At 31.4% G+C, this 15,888-nt stretch overlaps 2 protein-coding genes across 2 annotated transcripts; one reads left to right on the top strand and one right to left on the bottom strand.

The window, feature by feature from the left end:
- Nucleotides 1–319: 319 nt before the first annotated feature.
- On the bottom strand, nt 320–6,449 carry LOC132759068 (uncharacterized). The gene is made up of 3 exons (XM_060750794.1): nt 6,061–6,449; nt 1,913–2,053; nt 320–1,281 (listed from the first exon to the last, which is right to left on the bottom strand). The coding sequence occupies exons 1-3, from the start codon at nt 6,320–6,322 to the stop codon at nt 899–901; spliced, it is 786 nt and encodes a 261-aa protein (XP_060606777.1). The 5' UTR covers nt 6,323–6,449; the 3' UTR covers nt 320–898.
- A 1,029-nt stretch (nt 6,450–7,478) lies between these two features.
- On the top strand, nt 7,479–11,252 carry LOC132759070 (uncharacterized). The gene is made up of 3 exons (XM_060750796.1): nt 7,479–7,873; nt 9,428–9,568; nt 9,910–11,252. The coding sequence occupies exons 1-3, from the start codon at nt 7,633–7,635 to the stop codon at nt 10,302–10,304; spliced, it is 777 nt and encodes a 258-aa protein (XP_060606779.1). The 5' UTR covers nt 7,479–7,632; the 3' UTR covers nt 10,305–11,252.
- Nucleotides 11,253–15,888: the final 4,636 nt, after the last annotated feature.

The raw sequence follows: 15,888 nt of genomic DNA, 5'->3' as shown, positions 1-15,888 counted from the left end.
GGTTATTATTTCTATAGTAAGTTTTTTCTTAATTAAAGTGGTCGAAAGAAAGGGCCGCTTTTGACCCATTTTATTTTGTAAATGCTAACTTATAAACAATAATTATCATTCATACGTGATTTATAATTGTCCATTTCTTTGTGAATCAAGTAACCGAGTATGATTCAATATTCGTCACAAATATAATGTTCATTTACATGAAAGTATTCCTAGAAGCATCTACAGTTGAATTTAACTCTGACACAATTCCAATAGTACCAGAAGTCAAACGATACTAGCAATTCACTATTATAATATAAACACAGAAGAACACGCATCATTTTGTCAATATACAAATATTTATTTATATACGATGAACAGATTTATTTATACATGCATCGGAGATCGATTGTCCATATTTGATCGAATCATGACGCCGGGATTGGAATCAACGTTCTGTATGTACACACAATCTTTAAAAAAATCCCTCCGGGTTTGTTTATATTTTTATGCATTTTCACAAAAGATATATAGAAGGACAATTCATATAGTGTAATTATTAACTCGAGCTAAACACGTCATGAGAAGACCATACTCGTGGACTATTTACATAATGTACAGTATCGCATCCACACCGCTATCGCCTTAATCCGAACATTTGCTAATTTGCATACATAGCGTCAAATATTGGCGTAATTGTTATTGTCTACGTGGATACTAAGTCTAACGATGCCCTTCTCTAAACTACAACAAGCACGTAAGGCACCGTCCTGTAATTACGGTGATACCATGATAAACTATATTATTTTAAAGGTATTAAAATACATGTGTAATTTTGCTACTTACAAGGCATTTATAAAACGTGAATGTATGCGCTTGAGAACGTTATGATTTAAAGGGCAGTTCTGCACTGTTCACGTTATGATTTATAGGGCAGTTCAGCATTGTTCGGCACATAACGCTGCTCGTAAGCTGGTGGAAATCCATATTGTTCATCCGAGGTTCTCATATATCCGCTGTCCATATTTCCTTGTACAAGGCATTGACCTTGAGCTGTATATTGTACCGCAGATTCATTCAATGTGTCGGGGGTATAAGAACATAAATCTTTCACATAGAGAGGCGCGCACACGAGTATACTAAGGCAGCCTGCAACACCACACAGGAAATAAGCGTAATTAAGCTTGGCGTGAACTTGGTCGATTTCCATTACTGATGTATCAATTTTACCCAAGTCTTTAAATAACTCAAATGTATCCGTTTTGACTTTGAAAACGACCAAACCAACCACCATCAATGTACCTGAAATGAAAATATATCTACAATTTTAGTCAACTATATTATATGAAAATACTTCTTTTAAGTTATTTTTTATCGTTAAAGAGAAGCTACTAAGAGGAGAGTATTTCTGTTTTAACCGATGAGCCATTTCTGTAAAATACATAATGTGACACTTGGAATTTTCATTATGTAATTTGATTACATCTGCCTGCCAAAATATGTTTGATGATATATAGGAAAGGGCAATACGATTTCTTATCAATTCTATTTTTTAAAACATAGTAGTAGTACCACGAAAATCCAATGAAATAAGCATATGTGCACATCTGTGGATATTTCTAAATTCGAAATTGCATAAATATTGAATGTTGCTTAAGCCGATGATAGGGGACGTGCATGGACGTTATCTTGCATTACCACCGTGCCGTCCGTGTAACATTTTTCAATTTTTGCTTTTTAGCATTTTTTAGTAATTTTCTACTTTTCTACCTATTTAACAAGAAATTGTAACAAGAAAATTAATGCATAATAAAGTCGCTTTATGACTGCAATACAATTCTTCACCGGAATTTGACGGAAAAAGTCGAGAGGCTGTTAATATTGACCCCGTCATTTCTAAACTATATGTTTATACATGTATTCTATCAATTACCTGAGACCAGTAAAATCAGGACGTTGGCTATCATAAACTTCTTGTTCTTTTGATAGAACAACGTGGTCAGTGACAATAACATAGACACAACTAGTCCAATAAGTCCGAGGGTTTCCGCAGCCTGTACTATGTTGAACCACGCTAGTAAAGAAAATATAAAAAAGTCAGGAATATTATCAAAGAAAATATTATCAACATCTATAAATTGTTAATACTGTACACACAAATTATTAGATTTAATACTAAAAACCTGATTTTATATACAAATGTATTCGATATACCGTGACAGTTACGCCAATCAAATGTTATAAAATTACATATTTATGCTTTGTGAGTGCACAGGCGCGGAACTATTTCAATTTGTGTTTACTTTTTTATTGGTTCATGGACCCGATTTTATCAATTAAGCCCTTCGATTTACAGCTAAAAATAAATTCGGAAGCACGATATCCTTTCGATTTCTATATTTCAAGTCATATATTGGTCTCTCCCTCGGTGATTTGCAGCATGTCATATTTATGAATGAGAACGGGAACAAGGCTATAAATAGATAAGTCCGTAACAGTTATGGTAATTGAACGAACTGGAGAATTTTGCAGAATGAAATGCAAACATATTCAACAATAAATTGCACCCTTTATAACTTATTGAAAAAAAGTAAAAGTTAATTAATAGCTCCCCTGATTATCTAAATCCACCCTGGTGTCCCGACTTTTGCTTTTAGAAGTTGAAGGCAATCGGTTTTTTGGTGGTTTGAGCGGAATATGTTGATTTGCCGAATACAGCGACATGTATTTTAACAACAGAAACTTTCGTCGAGGTGTTATGGGTTTATTATGTTCAATAATAGGAATGTAAACACACTGGTGGGTCAGACGAGGATTTTGAAGCAATTCAACAAAATAGTAGATTCATCCCCCAATAAACAAATAACAATAGCTCTTTATTTATAACCTACTCGTATGTCAAGTAGCTTTTATATCATTGACTCGAATGAACATGATGTTAGTGAATTTCCTCATACTCATAGTATGATACCTGTCTAAAATACAGGTAACAGTATAATGTTTCAATATATCAACATGTCATGCACATTTATTCATGATTTTAATGTATCTTTATTTTTGTTAACGCGTATCACAAAAAAAATTCTGAATTTGGTTTATTAGAAATTCATACCAAATTTTTCATTCCAGTGTGTGTTTATTTGAGACTTAAAATATAACTACTGTATCTTAAGTCCAATGCATCAAAAGAAACCATTTTTTCTTAATTTGATAGAAAATTGCCTGTTATATTACAATATTAGTCTCTATTGTTACTATTTTTATATGCTGTTTGTATATTTGTTACAATTATAGTAAAAACCAGACTTTGTTCAATTTGACTACTGTTTTGTATGTTTAAAAGAAAATACATTTAATATTTTTATTTTTAGCAAGCCGACCAAAGTTTATGAAGATTAATGTCTTTTTTCCGCCCATTCATCTATGATATACATGTACAATTATGGTAAAATTCAATTAAGCATAGAAAAGTTTAAAAGATTATATGGTCATCAGATGTTGACAAGTTCTTCGTCACTTGCTGCATTTCTTGCTTTGCATCAATGCCTTTCTTGTTTAACATGATATACCATTTGGCGCGAAACATTTAACGGGCATTTTTAAAAATAAAGTCGATTTGGCTTATTTAAAGGTGGATTTTAATATTTCCTACAATGATTAGTTGTTGATATTTGTAGAAAGTGAGTACCATTCTAGGTGAAAAGAAAATGTACATGCTTTCATATTTTTTATCACCTAATATTACTGACTATATATGTACAGTAGTGAGTGACACAAATAGAACAATGTTGCGCTACTGTCATGTCACATTACAGTAACAAATATTTCTTTATTCTATGCAAATTGTCTTTTCTTGTACTTTTTGCTGTTTTTATTACCTCCCTTTAATTTTGAAAAAAATATTTTCCCCCTTCCATTTTATGTTTTTATTTGATAAATTAGTTTTACATATTCTCCTATTCATTTATTTTCTGTACGAAATCTGCTGTGGTCATAGTATTATTTTTACAATAGGTTTATCTCTAGATTTGGTTCGCTAAATTGCTAATCATGGTCATGCAACTACATAGTAAGGTGAAGAAGCAGGCGCTTGTTTTGGTTAAGTCTATTATGTTTTGCTCAGGGGGTTGAGTTGTCATACACAAATTTCCAAGTTATATGCATTTATTTTTTTCCAATGATTGTTATTATCTTAAATGCTTCTGGGATTGTTGTTTTATCAATTCATTTGTAAATAAGATTTTTATATGTCTATTAACGGAATAATTTTAATGAACACGAAATTAGTTCACACCTACATGTGTATTGGTAACGTGATGGTTTAAGCCAATGAAAACACGTCAATATTATTTTACTCAGGCAGAGAAAAAGTGTGCAAAGAGTAAATCGATAATCTTTATGTAGCCAACAAACTTTGAATTGCAAGTATTTTTTCATATCTTTTCGGCAGCATAAACTTTTCGAGGATTCGTATTGTAAAATGACTGCCAATTACAGTATCAAGTGATTATCCCAAGCACCACCGCGACTTAGCGCGGGAATTTTAATTATAGCTTACCTCGGCGCGTATACCTTTTAATAAATATTTACAAACTGTGTCTGTCGGGTTTTTTTTATCAATATATAACCAATAATGAGGTTAATATGAATAAATAATCATATCTCAAATCTTTGACTATGATTTACAATGAAATTCTACCTTAAGTGTATTAAAAAGGTTTTAATTTCCTGTAATTTTTATTTTGTGATTATGCTTCAAAGCAGTCAATTGACCGTGAATTTTCTTTTCATATTTTGATTTCCTTGAAATCATTTTTCTCATCTGAGAGCATGCAACTTTAATATGGTGATACATTTATTACATTCCATGAACATTTTTAAAGATATAAAATATCTCATGACATGTTTGTTCGTTTTACATTACATCTTTAATTCAGCAAACATAAAGTCTTCACAAAAAGTAGTATACAATCGACCTATATTACATACGAATGTATGTAATATTTTTCTTGTTTTTATTATTTATTTTATTATTATTATTATTATTATTATTGGTGATATTATTATTTTTTTTATTGGTTGTGGTGATTATGATGATGGTGATGATAATATGTAATGGATAATGTTGTTGGTGTTATTATTATTATTATCTTTTTTATTAGTCTAGATAACTTGCTAGCGAATTAAAGTAATGCTTTCGCGCTAATTCCCAGTGAATGTATGTATATAATTATATGATATATTTTGACATATAGGTATGTTAGGTTTTATCATTTTCACTGCTTTATTTTGTAGAAATATAGTTCTATTATTAATACCCGCTGTATCTTTCTCAATTACTGCATTGCAGCAACATTTGTACTAATAGATTATTGAGATTTCTGTGAAAAATTGTAACAGATTATTTCGCTCTGAAAAATATCAAAATATTATTTCTTTCTGATATATTCTCAAAGGTTGTTTCTGATTTACTTAGTATTTTACCCGACAAATAAATAAAAATAAATAATAAATATAAACTTGATTATCATCAGTGAGCTTCTGAGATAGTAATCTCACGAGTAAACCTCTTGTTAAATATGCAGAGATTATTAATCAACATAGAATCTGTTGTAATGTTCGTTTATTAATGAACAATAATTAATAGAAAATAAATTAAGTGCATTGATACATTGAAGTAAATAAAACACGACTATTCTTCATCACAAGATATAAATTTATTCTATAAAGCCGTTACATGTGATCTTAGATATTTACTAGAAATACGGAGCTTGCGCAAACAAGCATTATACATAGGGTCAGTTCAAGTTCTTTATGTATGATAATACTACAAGAATCAATCAATGTAAAGTGTATTGATTACAAATCACAAACTTTCAACATCCTCCATTGAACTTTAGATATGAGTGATGATTGTTGGTAATCGAATGTTTAATTACACACGATAAATCAATGCATAATAGAGTTTAAGATAAAAAGGCGTTCCAAAATTCATTATTTACACTAGCTCAATGCAAACGTTTGTATACATATAACTTTAAAAGAAGTAAATAATTATTTCAGATAAAAATAAACGCTTACTTGGATCATTTGTTCTGGAGAAACAAAGACATGCACCGGAGTCGAGAAAGTTTGCACATGCACAATGTTGCCAGAGACCGACATGATAGCCGGTTTCGATGGTCTGTCCTTCCATATGTTCCATACGTTGTGTAAGTGTTAATTCTACAGAAATCCATCTTGGTAAAGAAAATCCAACTATATGAATAACTAGCACAACAAGTAAAATAATTGTTGCAGATTTAAGACTGCTAGAACTAGAAGAGAGTTCTCTAATTGCCATTGTTTATCTAGAATCCACACACATTCCTGGACTATGATTAAATCTCCACTGAACAACGTTCTGTTTCTGGCTTCATATTGATCTACGAAAAACACGCCTGTGTACATGCCAGAAAGTTAACTGATAAATTACACGTGCTTCTCATCTGGTAAACATAACCCAATATCTGGGAATTGAGAGACTTAATATACCAATGTAACGTTGTTGCCGCTGTAACCGTTCACACTAAAGCTCTTTAAATCAAATAAAATTTCATAAAAAAAAATAGCTGCATGGCGTTAATTAAATAAATTTCATATTGATTCCTGTTCTTGTTTTGGTGTCAAAACAACAAAAGGGAGTTTTATAAGAACCTCATTGTGGAAAAATCGGAAGCACAATTTCTATTGGCATGAGACTCCGCGTTTGGGTCATCCGTACATCAAAAGAAAATCAATAAGCAGTCCGAATTTTTACGGTATATTTCCGCATTATACGTATGTATAGGATAAAGTTTATGAGTACGTATTTACAAAAATAAATTGGTCATGCGTGGCCCTAATGAAACTATAGAATGCTTGGTTTTTATTAAATGTAACTTTAAATCACTGTTCGATAGTCACTTGTACTGGCTATAACTTCGTAATTTATATTTAGATTGACTTCATAAATTAACAATACAACCCTAATCAAATTGTTATAACATTCTTATAACTTTATGAATTTAACTGACACTTGGACCAAATGATCTCTATGACAAAACTGAAATGTTGAATTATGATTTTTTGACAAACTGGTGACCTTGACTATAATGGTGAAATTATTGAGTTTTGGTTAAATTGAGATTACTGTTTTTTATTTACAGATGAAAAGCATTATATTACGAATTGATTTGTACTCATCTTTCTACCACTTTATATGTTTATCTAATAATAAGTACTACTATTTATCTTTTATATATTATAAAAACAAGTCATCCCAAGTACGATCTTCCCAACATAGATTAATTCACAAAACAGGATCTTGAAAATCTCGATTGTTCATATTTTACAAAAGAAACAGTGTGTATTTGTTTACAAACTACACTGGTGATTATAGAATTCATATGGCGTGTTGGTATATAAGTTTCTGATGTACAAGCTTCTACTACACATAAACATCAGAGTTGATAGATAACTGCAAGACGTACTGCAACCTGAATTCAGTTATCCCGGAAACATTCCGAATATTAACAGTGTATATTTTCAGAAAATGCAAAATGCGTAGTTGAGTAATAGTGGCGCTGTGAGTTAACTGATTATTTTTCGTTGCCGGAACTAATACGTAAAAAAATGGCGAATAATACATTTTCTACAAGTTCTGTGAGTCTGAAAATCGGCTTTTTAATATTGTTAGTTATTATGATAGTTCACATAATTGGATTTTCTATACCAAGATGGATTACATTCGAAATAAATTTTAGACTGCGCTACCCCGAATCTGCATATCACGGCGGTCTCTGGCAACACTGCGTATGTGCTTCCGTTATAAAATCTGGTGCGTGCCTTTGTGTCTCAAGGACAAATGATCCAGGTAATAATTCTAGGACAAATGATTTTAAGATTTTTAAAATTAAATAATTGACATTATGCTATTTTTTTCCTTTGTCAAATTAAGTTGAATTAGATTCATAATTCGAAAGATTGATGCTGATAATTAATAATAAGAACTGTTTATATGTAATATATAAACTGCATAAAATGTAAAAAAAAACTACCCTACCCTTTTTATAAACTAAAAGCGTAACGGGTGGATTCTGAAAACAATTTATAGAAATGTCCTGTGCGAATATATACAATATTAAAAGAAACAATTGATTTAACTGTTCCTATATAAATATATATCAAATAAATAAAAAAAGTTTTCATTTTCACGATACACCGTGTAAAATATAAGAATTGGTTTGTTTCTGTTAGAAGCTCCGACTATTTCATAACGAACACAAAATAAGTTTTGTGTATATACATAAATTGCCTTTCAGGATGCAATTTTTTTTATCGCAAAATATAATCCCAACGTGATTGAAATGATAACGGAAATATGTCTGTCAAGATCCGGTAGTAGATGGAATAATAAAAGTAGCTGGTTAAATAAGCTATAAAACCAATGAAAGAGAAAACTGTGGCCGGCTCTTGTAAATGTCAGATATGCCTGACATTTAACTACATGTAAATTAATTCCTGAAGTCAAGATAATCATAGTATGAATTACTTTATTTAAGAGAAAACACATATTTTGTAAATCGGTAGGCAAATTATTTAGATAATATTTATGTTTTGATTTTCTGTGCAGTGCTATCTTTTTTAGTTATTTTGTTTGTGGCATATTAACTTGCTCAACTTGCTCTTGAAGTACACAAACATTATAGAAATAAAACTCGATGTTTTATTCAAATGTAGCCAGCAACCATGCGTAAATTATGTATTTCAATGTTTGGTATTGGACGAAAAATCTCGTGTATCATGAATTTTCAAGCTTTGATACTCATAAACAAATGTCACCTGGATTCTCCTGGAAACAGAAGAAATGCCTTGGTCTTTTCATGAATCTTTACCTGACCTTTTAAATAAATTAAATTTATGTATTGCAAATCTGGTAAAGAACATTAAATTTTCTTGTTTGTTTTCTAATGTATGAAAATTTACCAATATGGTATCAAGCTGATTAAATTAAGAATGACAAAAAAACTTGTCAAAGAGTGCTCCAAAACGTATCAGAGACGGTCTAGCTAAGAAAAAAATCCGGCGGGGGGCACGCCCCCGGACCCTATAATTTGCCCCGGTCAAAACAGGTATGGCTTTGCCATTGTTAAGTCTTTCGACTTTTTAATATTGAATTGAAATTATTTGGAATAAGAAAGCTCACCATAAAATTCATTCTCTTTATGACGCGAATAGATGTTTGCTCTGGAAAACATTTTGATGATCCATATAAGATTGTTCCCCTACAAAATTTATGATTTATATAACGTTGTTCCTCTTAATCCTACTAACATTATGATCCATATAAGGTTGTTCCCTTACTAAATTTATAATATGTATATATTTGTTCTTAAGTTTTATATATTATTATTACATATCATAACAGAATGGTTTAAGATTGTGCAAGCTACAGAAACACTTGGTCTCATTGGTCTGGTTTTATCGGTGTTTATATCTGCATTCATGCTGTTCTACAAACAAAACAAACGCCACAAGACTCTTAACATCTGCTGTATGATATTGTCAGGTAAATTATCTTATATTAAATGATAGGTTTTTATATAATGTGTATAGTCAACATAATCTCATTTTTAAAACATTTATAATTTTGAGTTTCATTTGAGAAAGTTAATCAGCAAACGGGTAACAGTTGTTGGTTTTATTCTGAATCACTCCTGTGCTTGAAACAATAACAAGGTTGGATAGCAATAGTATTACACTAGTATCCTTTAGGAAAAATATTAAATCATCAACATAACTATAACTTTCTATGTTGAAATTTGTATTGGTCGATTTTACCATGTCAAATATGTATCAAGTTACTAATTTGTTTAGATATATTGATTACTTGTTCAATATCTATTTCAGGTGTGTTGATTTTCATTGGTCTGACCTTGTTTGGCATCAAGTCTAGGGAATCTTTGGACGCATTTAATACATCTGCCAGCCGTATCTACGATGAAATTCCCGTGGGAAAATTAAGTTATGCCTATATTCTCTGTATTATTGCGGGATTTCTCTGTATATTTGTGTGCACGCCTCTCTTTTTCTACGACTTGTACTCGCACAGATCACCGCTGCCTGAAACACAAGTTTATTATACACCTCGAGGTCAAATTCATGTTCCTCAGCACGGAAGTACATTTGGTGGTCAACAACCAGTAGGCTTGGCACCAATACCGATGCAGGCGCAGTGGGGACCACCGCCCGCGTATGAACAGTACTACCAACCTGACAATAGTGGAATACCGTATAAATCGTAACCATTTTTCTACATTCACAAAGAAAGAGACGTAATGGCTGTTATAATCAACGTAGATTGTTTCCTGGAAAGCACATAATCCTGTTACAAAATGCGAAATACAGAGATGTTTTACTTGTCCTTCATATTTTGTTGTAGTTTAGGTGTACGTGCTAAAAGGTTTTACCTTTTAACACAGGGATCATAAAGCTTCGAGGCCTAATAATAGTATGATAGTGTTTGTTCTTATAAAGTAAGTACCTGGTCAAGAAACGGGCTCAGATAAGGCCCAGCCACAATCGTGCAGAAAAATATATGTTAAAACTAATAAATCAAGTCTTTAATTGTTAGGGACGTAGACCGGGTAGCATAATAAAATAGTTTTGCAAAGTTATTGCAACAATTTCACCTTATTGTTTTGCTTATAAACCAAAGTTAGAAGGCAACTTTGAATTTTGAGATTTTTTGTTAATACTTTTAAACTACCAGTCCGAGTGAGGTCATTCAAAATGATGCTCGATTCTACCTTCAAAAGACTACATCACGCTTAAAAAGGACATAACTACAGTGAATTTTTTATATTCTGTCAAGACAACCAGTAGGTGCTCGTTTGAAACAAATATATATATCATTTAAATGAAAATATTTTTTATGAAACACCAAAAATAAAGTTGGTCAAGGCATATTTTTCTTTGTACAGTTTTAGGAAGATGTTTGTTCTTATACAGTAATTTTACTGTATACTTAAGTAACACCTAATTATATGGTTGATCGTATGTTGGTCATATGCAGAAGGAACAGACAACATAGAGGAATCTTTCCTGTCGTATAATGTACACACGTGTATTATAATAATATACATGATATAAAGTTTTTATATCTCATCTTGTTTCTTTACCTATGTAATATGCATTTAACATGTAGGATACATTTCATTTGTTTACTAAAACATATGGACGCTTTAAAATAGCATTGTTTCTTGTTGTTTATTTTTTGTTTTTTATCATGGAATATAAGAGCGACAAAGAAGTTTATATCATATGTGTTCAATATTGTATTTAAAAATAACATGATGAACACATGCTGTGTTGTTACAAAAGTTAGTGCATGGCTTTAATGTATTTTTCAGTGAATTGCGAAATGAGCGGATCATGTGGTTACATATGCAGAGAGAATCGGGATAGCTATTTGAGAAGCTTTCTGGCCAACAATTTAATTGCTTGACAGAGTTGAAGTCATGCATCTTCAGTTAGAAATTTTATACATTTCAAATGACACTGCAGTATTTATATCTTACAGTATAAAATGAATCAGGGTCTCTTGACTTAATGCAAGATCTGGAATCAACGTTGGACATGCTTTTATGCTAGTTTTATGCCACTTGGACTGTTGTTAAAAGTGATTCTGGGGTAATTTGTCAAACTAATAAGTCAAAATCTGAAGTCTGAAAACTTTATTTTGATGTGAATTAAAAGCCATCAGTTTTGCTTTCCATTGTTTATTCATCTTTTTAAAAGGCCATCGTTGCGTTGACGCAATGACATTTAAATTTGTGTTCCTTTATTTGATAATGATAGGAATATAACTAACAGACATGCTACTGCTTTGGAAATTTTCAAATTGTGCCTTTACAAAGTAACATCTCCCATTATTTGCATATGCAAAAAAGGCAAAAGATCTGAAGCAATAAATTGGTTAGTACCACCAGTAAAATTGGAAACTTTAGTTATAACTAATCCTTGCACAGAAGTAGGGAACACTGATAATGCCAAATTGGCTATCGAACGCATTTTTGGAGTGATTTTTCTGTCAGGTTACTCAATTCGATAATTACACGAGCTTATTTTTTTCATTTAAACATGTCAATTCTTGACATTTCATTGGTACTTAATGTAGCGTTTGCGTTTATTTTGCCTTCTGATTGAAAAGGCATGAATGAACGTTTGTGCTCATTCTTTTACATTTTTTTCAAGAGTCGTCCCTCTTTGCCAGGACTTTTGTAGGCATGATTGCCATGTAGGTCTGGGTGGCATGGGTAGCAAACCCATCAAAAGCAGACTCCCCTGATCAGCATGATGTGTAGTAGCTGGTTTTGTAAAAGTAACCCTGTTGGAACTGTGCTGGCATGAATGGTCACACTGCATGGCCACTACACTGAAGTGATGTACGGGGCAACTTTTACAGCTGCCAGAGGGCACTTGACACCTGCTGTTGTGAAGTATAAAATCTGGATTAAACGTGATCGCTCGGGAGCATTTATCACAACAACAAACTATTTTTGGCATTTCCCAGGTTCCATCTTGGTACTTTAAACCTATATTGAGTGTATTTTTTAAAGGTCTTTATAATTACATTATATAATTATGATTAATTGAATAGTATCGAAATGGGTCCAGGTTTTGGATTGTTTTATTAAACGATTGAAATAAATAACGCAGTCAAAGGAAGTGTTTTGACATCTTTGGGCTTAGTGCCAAAAATTTTAGGCATACTGAGAAGCAGAAAGAATAAACAAAAGGGACACATTTAAAATATCATATGAAAATTGCAAACTCGGTTTGTCTGTTCAATTTATTCAAAGTCCTTAAGTCTCGCGTAGCGACTTCAACCAAGGGGTTTTATGCGTTCTATACCTTGTATTGCTTGTATTACATGTACTTTTACTAAACATGCTTTTAGTTTTTCATAAAAAGTATAAGATATTTCATTTATTTCAGTAAATCAACGTGGATAGGACAATATGGTGAAAAGGAATATAAATAGTGTACTGGACGAAATTTAAAAAATTCGAATTAGAGAAAATATGTTAAACGCAATTAAATAATCATTATATAAAACATAAATGTCATGATCTTTCGCAGTTTCGAAATAGATATAAACCAAGTTAATTCACTTTCAGAACATTTTGATACAGTTCCTTCTAAACTTGTAAAAACATTTTCTAACCTCTTTTAAATATTCTTATGTTAACAATAGTAGTGTCCAGTTAAGTGTCTATGTTCAAACACAAACAAACTAACAAATAAAAACGTGAAATTGGCCATACATGTAAATAACTATATCACCGACTGGTTCAACGTTGACATGTGTTTAAGGCAGGGATGTCTCCTGTCTACGACGGCCTTCAACATGCACATTAATGACTTTAGTGAAAAGCTTGATCACATGAATATAGGAATAAAATCGATGGAAAAAATATAAGTCACCTGTTATACGCCAATGATTTGGTACTTGTCGCTGAACATGAAATTGAACTTCAATCGCTTATAAATGAGCATGACAAATGATATATTGAGAACATAATGCGTTTAATAATTGACATAACTAAAGTCATGCATTTCCGTAACCCATCTATCCAGCAAACCGAGTATTATTTCACCTTAAATGGTAACAAAACAGACTGTGAAGCGCAAAACATTTGATGCTGAATGAATCTTTAGATTACGTAAAAATAGCAAAATACGTTGCGCAATCAGCTACTCGTGCTCAGTAAATTCAAACTCATGGATGGATTGTTGTATGCAGTTTACTAGTATAGTAAATTATACCACAATATTGAGTGCCAGTGATCAACTGGCCAGTTATGGAGCAGCAATATGGGAATATTGGGAACCCGATAGTACTTAGCGATCAACACTGTTCACCATCGTTCCTGCAACTTGGTGTATCTTGGCAAATATACTCCGAGCGATGCAGTTACAGGCGACTTGGGATGGCCACCCTCTCGGAAATGGCTATCTGCGCTCAGACATTGGTTTAAGTAAAATAATATGTCATCGTCAAAACTTAATAATCATGTATTAAAGTGGTCGTATAGTATACGAAATAAGTGTTATGAAATGAATACTTTAACACAAAAGTGTCTAGATATTTATTTTTTTTGTTATTTAACAAATACTATAATCAGCCAGAGATATATCAAACACTACGAACTCGTTGCAAGACAAATTGTTTCTTGATTTCAAAAATGATTGGTTAAGAAGAATAAGTTCAACTACCTGTGTTAGCGGACGAACAAATGTCAACAAACTAAGACATTTATAAACTAACTAAAAATATTTCAAAACAGATTATTATGTAAATTCAGAAATAATTGTAATCAAAAGACATTATAGTTGCACATTATCCAAATATAGATGTGTAGTTGCTCCCTTAAAAATTGAGACTGATCGTTAAAAACCTTGAAAATTAATTAGAAAACATGTTTTAATTTGAAGATGGGCTCCATGTCCTTGTCAAAATGTACCTTTATATCGACGTTTGCAAAACAAATGACACGTTTCTAATTTATAGTGTTAATGAGAAATTCACATATTTGCCATAAAGTGAAAATATTAATATTCTGCCAAAGCATGCTTATATTATGTGTGAGGTGCAAGTTATTATATAATGGCTAATATTACTCTGTACAGATGTATCATAATCAAAATTTGAATACTTCTTATAATGCGTTTGTTTTATACTTGTTATAAAAAAATTATTGCTGCCACATATTTCAGCTTTTAAACAATATTTTTTATATTGTTTTAAAATGTTTTTTTTTTTATATTTTATTTATAACCATGTTCTTAGTTGTTTTGTACACGTATTTCTTTTATAACTTTGTTACAATTAAAATACTTTAATAAACAAATTGTCTTGTCTTGTACTACAAAATTTGAAAACAGAGGCTTCGAGCATACAGTCTTGTCAATTAAGCTGGACATTAAATCTGGCATGGGGTATGCGTGCTATACAATGACATGCTTAAGATGACGTTATGAATGAAGCTGTAATTACATAAAGGTTACGTGTGTAATGACATAAATTCTCATGGAAAATTGTTTTATTAAGGTAAAGAATTTAAAATATAATGGTATAATGGCAAGCCTCGTTACCGCCCAGTGGGCGGGTACCCTCGGGACGGATATTTCAACCCGAACCGCAGCATGTGACGGAAATTATTATTTTTTTGTCAAGTTTCACTTAAAGAAACAATGTCAAAATTTACAACAAAATCATAAAATGCGTAAAATATATTTATAATGTTTTTGTACGAGAGCTTATATGGAGCACCGACTGCAGCAGATAAGTTGTGTCTGTAAACTATTTCACAACTATATTTGTCACATCTATTTTTCACAAAATTCAGGTGTTATTATAGTAAGAAGGCTAGACAGAAGACGGGCTGACATTATTTTCATTACCTGCAGCTATAGAGTAAAGTTAAGAAGTAAGTAAACTTTTCTCCTGTAGTATTTAAATCTAATTGTAAGACGTTAACTCTCGACATTCATTTTTGTTAATATTCATTATCAAGTGTTATAAATGTAACGGATATTCTAATCATTAACAATATGTGAAAACATATTTATGTTTTTTCTTCAATGGTGTATAAATTTTTATATAAACATATCAGTTATTTTTGTTTGATTTAAAGGGATATTTGATGTCCATTTTGAATTTAAACATTCTTTTCGTATTTCATCTCTAAAACACCTTCATCAGCAATCTGTTTTATTTAACATAAATTAATTACTGTGAACAGTTTAAATAATGTAAAATTGTTTACAGTTTATTGTGAACAGTTTAAATATTAGAAAATGCATTACAGCATTTACTAACCG

Source organism: Ruditapes philippinarum, unplaced genomic scaffold (genome assembly GCF_026571515.1).
Source record: "Ruditapes philippinarum isolate M1 unplaced genomic scaffold, ASM2657151v2 ctg2709_1_1_1_1, whole genome shotgun sequence".
Classification (NCBI taxonomy): Eukaryota; Metazoa; Mollusca; class Bivalvia; order Venerida; family Veneridae; genus Ruditapes; species Ruditapes philippinarum.
Note: the sequence above shows the minus strand (reverse complement) of the source record. Positions and strands in the feature narration are given on the sequence as shown.

What these genes read in the sequence shown, in the direction of transcription:
- LOC132759068 (XM_060750794.1), bottom strand. Translation starts at nt 6,322, where the DNA reads ATGGCAATTAGAGAACTCTCTTCTAGTTCTAGCAGTCTTAAATCTGCA. An exon ending in CTCCAGAACAAATGATCCAA is followed by an intron (nt 2,054 to 6,060) that starts GTAAGCGTTTAT and finishes TTTCTTTACTAG; the next exon opens with CGTGGTTCAACATAGTACAG. An exon ending in CCTGATTTTACTGGTCTCAG is followed by an intron (nt 1,282 to 1,912) that starts GTAATTGATAGA and finishes TTTTCATTTCAG; the next exon opens with GTACATTGATGGTGGTTGGT.
- LOC132759070 (XM_060750796.1), top strand. Translation starts at nt 7,633, where the DNA reads ATGGCGAATAATACATTTTCTACAAGTTCTGTGAGTCTGAAAATCGGC. An exon ending in CTCAAGGACAAATGATCCAG is followed by an intron (nt 7,874 to 9,427) that starts GTAATAATTCTA and finishes ATATCATAACAG; the next exon opens with AATGGTTTAAGATTGTGCAA. An exon ending in CTGCTGTATGATATTGTCAG is followed by an intron (nt 9,569 to 9,909) that starts GTAAATTATCTT and finishes TATCTATTTCAG; the next exon opens with GTGTGTTGATTTTCATTGGT.